This window comes from Pteropus medius, unplaced genomic scaffold (assembly GCF_902729225.1).
Source record: "Pteropus medius unplaced genomic scaffold, Ma_sr-lr_union100, whole genome shotgun sequence".
Taxonomy (NCBI): domain Eukaryota; kingdom Metazoa; phylum Chordata; class Mammalia; order Chiroptera; family Pteropodidae; genus Pteropus; species Pteropus medius.
The window spans coordinates 8013999-8018940 of record NW_024347790.1 but is presented as its reverse complement, the minus strand read 5'-3'; the positions used below and the strand labels follow the sequence as shown (position 1 = coordinate 8018940).

The window sequence follows — 4942 nt, the reverse complement described above, 5'->3', positions numbered from 1 at the left end:
CAGGCCAGGGCTGGTGAAGGACTGTCACCTTGCCTGGCTCCAGCCTGCGCCGCGCGGGGGCGGCTGGTCAGCGGGAAGGTGCGCGCCTCCCGCGCGCGGCCCCGCTCCGCGCCTCCCCGCCACGCCTGTGCGCGCCGGGCCTGGGTCAGCTGCCGCAAGCCCGAGCTCTGGCCCACAGCGGAAGGCACGGCGACAGCCGGGGAAGCGCGGGTTTCCAGGGCTTTATGGCTGAGCGACCCCAGCCGCGCCCTCGAGCCTCTCGCCGTCGCTAGGGGGCGGCCCTGCGCCCTCCGCTCGAGGCTCGTCTCCCCGCCTGCTTGCCAAGGAAGACGAGATGCTGTCCGAGCAAAACGCAAACATTTTCAGAAATAACCTAGCTGCAGAAGTGGCTGAAGGAAAGGGCATGCTCCTTCTTCTTTACCTAAAAGCCCCTGGATTTTGTTTGGAGGCATCTGAGGGGTCTCTTGGCCTCAGCACCCATAGTCCTTTGCTCTGTCTCCTTTAAGAGACTACATCTGAGTTCCATGTACCTAATGCTGTAGCTGCAGAAGGGATGGGCCAGAGGGCAGCGCAAGGGCAACCTTTTCTCCACAGACCATGTAAGCAGAAAGACATTTCCCTTGGCCAGGCCCGAAACTAGTCCCCTGTTCCCATTTCACACAGCGCATTCACTTCATACACTATGATTAGGCAGGGTAGGGGTGACTTTGGGTAAGGCAAAGATCTTCTCCGAACCTCAGCTTTTCCTCTCAAAAATAGGAATAATAAACATACCATGACCCACTTTACCTCATAGCGTGTTTTGAAGCTAGCATAAAAATACAGACAAAAGTCACTATTTAGGGCAGGCGATGCAGATACAGGGCACTCACGAGGCCTAACCCTAATGCGCTCCCTTTCAGTTAAATCTTACGAAAATGTGGTTTCTTACAGGATAGCTATGTGTTGAGTTTCTAGTTCAGTTATAGTTTACGAAGTAAGTTAATTCTTTTTAAAGATATAGCTACCTTCCTTAAGTATTAAACAAAGAACTTTTAGAAAAAGGCGTAAATAGCATTTATTAACATCGCTTAGAAATAAACCACATCTGGCAATAAATTAGCACGAACTTTTCTGGCCAGAGTTCTGCCAAAGGTGCTGGGGACAACCATAGGCTATTGCATATTTTTAGAAAATCAGGATAAATTATATAAATTATATATTTAAAAAGAAATCAATCTATTTCATTAACTCGACAGCATATAATAAATAGATAAATAACAGTTGATTGCCATTAGAAAAATGAGATTCTTAAATTACATTTACATTATAGATATTTACATGTACAATATGCACAGAGACATAATCAGATCCTCAGGCGAGTCTGGGATTTCTCAGGACACAAACTCAAAGGGCAGTTCGTTTTCTATGCTGTTGAAGGAAGATTTGCTGTTGAGTTTTCTGGGGTCTTCTGGGGTCCACACTTTGGCTGTTCGGATAATATTCTGTTCTTTGAGTTGTTTTTCATCAGTCCATGAGAGAGAGTGTCCTGCAAGGGGAGGGAGGCCATAATCCGGGTCGCTGGGGGAGGGGGACCCTGAGGAGGTGAGAAGAGAAAACAGACTGTGAATGTCCAGCTCTACTCCCAGAGGAGCCCTCCTGGGCGCCCGCACAGGCGTCTTAGGTCACAGGGGAAAGACACTCTTCCTCCACCCCTCAAGCCCCCAGCGCCCCCTCTCAGGAATCCCAGGAGCTACAAGTCTATCCAGAGTATTGTGCCCTTTGAACCGCGGTCAACGTGGCAGAAGAAAACCTGAGAAACGCCAGCTCGCGCTCAAGGTCGCCGGTGCCCACCCACCATCTCTGTCTGTCCGTCGGGCGGCTTTGTCGGTCTGTTCACCCAGCCCTTCGGTGACCTCCCCGCGCCTGTCCCCGTCTCCCTGAGCGGACATGCAGACGCACTTACGGGTGCCCCGATGGCAGATGATGACCTTCTGGGCCTGGCTGCCGGGGCTGTCCCCGCCCAGGCGCCCGCCGCCGGGCCCCCCGCCGCTACCCGCGCCGCCGCCCCGCAGTGGCAGGTCTGCCTGCACCAGCTCGCTGAGAAAGTTGATGTAGCCGATGGCCAGGCGCAGCGTGTCCACCTTGGAGAGGCGCTTCTCGTAGGGCAGCGTGGGGATGTGCGAGCGCAGCCCCTCGAAGGCGTCGTTGATGGACTGCATGCGCCGCCGCTCGCGCACGTTGGCCGCCTGTCGCAGCTGCTGCAGCTCGGCCTCGGAGCGCACCCGTCGCCGCCTGCGCGCCGCCGCCGCCGCCGCAGCCGCACCGCTCAGGCCGCGCAGGCGGGCCCCCGGGGACAGCACGGTCGCCCCAGAGCACTGGTAGGCCAGGCACGAGGGTGGTGAGCCGGGCGAGTACGGGAAGCCGCCGGGGGGCGCCCCTGCCTCGCAGCAGTAGCCGCCGCCGCCGTCATCCGGCTCCCCGGGGCCCCCCGAGGGCTGCGGGGCGAGCGCGTGCGGGGCAGCGGAGGGCGCGGGCTGCAGCAGCAGGCACGCCCCGTCGCGGTAGCAGTACTCGTGCAGCTGGTGGCTGAGGAACTCCACCTCGGCCCGCTCGTCCGCCAGCAGCTCATCGCCGTCCTCTAGAGGGTCCCTCGAAGACTGGTCGGTGAAGAAGTCCTCCTCGTCAAAGTACGGTGACGGGAAGGCATCCAGGCCCCCGGGGAAGTGCTCTAGCAGCACGGCGTCCATGCTTTGCGCCGCCGCGGGCCCGAGGGGGGAAACTGATGAGCTGAGGCCGTTCTCTGAAAGTTTGATGTTGCAGTTCTCGCTTGTCTAGCAACCTCCTCCCTCCGACTCTCCCGGGTCCTGTGCGGGAGGCAGTGGGGACGGCCCGCCCGCTTCCCGCCCCCCGACCTCCCTGGAGTGCCCGCGGCCGTTGCGCGCTGGCGGCGCCCGCGCAGCGCTGGGGAGGGCTGTGGCCGACTTGCTGCAGCTGAGGGCCGGCACGCGAGGATTCTTATAACTACATCCACAGGCGCGTGCCAGGGACCTGCGGCGCCAGCCAATCACCGCGTGCGGGGTGCCGGCGGGGAGGAGGCACGGGGGCCCGGCCGGCAGCGCGGGGGCCGGGGAGGCTCTCAGCGGTGGGAGCTCCGGGGGCAGAGAGGAGGCGGGGCCGGCGCGGCCCCGGGCTCCTCCTGCTCCTCCCCGCCGGTTCTTCAGGCGAGTACCTGCCTGGCACGCGGCTCCAAGGGCACCTGCGGCCCGCTGCGCTTGCGGGCTTCCCACCGCGTACTGCGCTGAACTCGGCCTTCGCGTCCGGGAGGGCTGGTGCGGCAGTGCGCGGCGTCATCGCGCACCCATGAAAGGTCCGAGGGGTACGTCCCAGCTGGCCAGACGGCGTTAGCGAATGACCTGCGGAGCTCGGGCGCAGAAACTGCCAGCAGCCTGGGCCGTCGGGTTGGTGCATTTCGCCATCCCCATATTCGGGGTGTGAGCAGGGCTGTGAGCAGGCCTCTGGCCTGGGTTCAGTTCAGGGCGTCTATGTATCTCATCCCCGGACCTTTCAAGGACTCTTGTAAAGTTGGCACAGTGCGCGGGTGAGATTGGAAGGCGACGTGGTCTAGTTCCCAAGGCGTTCCAGACGCTGCGCTGGGATAGCCTGACTCCCGTGCGAGTGTGGGTGCGGGTGCGGGTCTCGCCTCCCCTCTTTTACTAAACCTCCCAGACAAAGAAATGGGGACACAGGAGGGACTGCCTCGGAGGGCAACTCAGTGGGAGCACGTTTCTTCGCAGAGCAAATCGAGACCCTAGGGGTTTCACAGCAATAAAACCTAATACAAAAGGAGTCAATTGAATTGTCTGCTCCGAAGCAGTCGGAGGGAGGGCGTAGACATTAAAGGGCAGAGCGTGACCGGTTTCAAAGCTTGAGTCGCTCACCTGACTCGCCACCGGGACTATCCTTGAATTTTTTTTCTTTTTCGACCTTAAAACAACACACACACACACACACACACACACACACACACCATAAGCGCTCTGCCCCACGACACACTTTTATCACAGACTCTGATGCAACACGAATTCCTGTTTAACAAAGAAACACTTTCAAGGTCGAGGCAATTCCTGGTGAAAGCCCAGCTCCAGCTTCCAACCGCTGGAGAGTTAAAAAGCCCAGCCGATGGCGCCTGTTCTCTCATTAGAGGACTGAGAGGCACGTCTTCTGAGTCAGCAGCTTCCTTTTTCAGACCCTTGTCCCACCAGAGACTTGTAGTGGGTGTTCATACTCTTCTCAACATCCAAGTCCGTCCCTCTTAAGAACTGCGAATTAAACAAACTTGTTGGTTTTAGACATTACACTGTAACTGAATTCTGAGACCAAAAAAATTAAGGGCAAAAGATTTATAAGATTTGAAGATCAGAGATTACCCAACCTTGAACTGTCAAGAGCCCCAGACAATTTTAACCCAATGACTTAACTGTTTTCCAGAAAGTTCTTCCATGTGGTAACTGTTTAGCCCAGGCCCCTTCCTGCCTAGGTGATTGTCCTTAAACAGATGTAAATGTGAACAGGTTCCCTGTGTCAGAACCCCAACTGCAATGTCCCACTTTGAGATTTGTCTTTCTCACCTCAAAGAGAGGGAAGCTGTTGGGGGTAGGGCGGTCAAGACCAGGGATCCGGCCAGCTGGTGGTGTGCACCCAATTCTCTTTACATTGAAAAGGCCTTCCTCCTCTTCCCTCATTTGGTAGCAACATGTCCTTGGGTCGATTTGACAACTCGGAAGAATGACAAATGACCAGATTTCAACACCTTATCTAACATATGAGTAACCATTCAGTGAAGAAAGGATTGGATCCCAGGCTACAAAGGCTTTCTTCGAGAGGCTGAGAGGCCTTCTCTAATAGATCTAGGTGGCTCTTGAGAAAGTGTGTTTGAGTCATGGATATGTGGAGTGGGCAG

At 57.0% G+C, this 4942-nt stretch overlaps 1 protein-coding gene across 1 annotated transcript; it reads right to left on the bottom strand.

Annotated features, from left to right (window-relative positions):
- Positions 1-1040: 1040 nt before the first annotated feature.
- Positions 1041-2979, bottom strand: PTF1A (pancreas associated transcription factor 1a). The gene is made up of 2 exons (XM_039877631.1): positions 1946-2979; positions 1041-1576 (listed from the first exon to the last, which is right to left on the bottom strand). Exons 1-2 carry the CDS (start codon positions 2727-2729, stop codon positions 1374-1376), a joined length of 987 nt encoding a protein of 328 aa, XP_039733565.1. The 5' UTR covers positions 2730-2979; the 3' UTR covers positions 1041-1373.
- Positions 2980-4942: the final 1963 nt, after the last annotated feature.

Coding starts and splice junctions, on each gene's coding strand:
- PTF1A (XM_039877631.1), bottom strand. CDS start 2,729: ATGGACGCCGTGCTGCTAGAGCACTTCCCCGGGGGCCTGGATGCCTTC. Junction 1,577..1,945: donor CATCTGCCATCGGGGCACCC/GTAAGTGCGTCT, acceptor TCACCTCCTCAG/GGTCCCCCTCCCCCAGCGAC.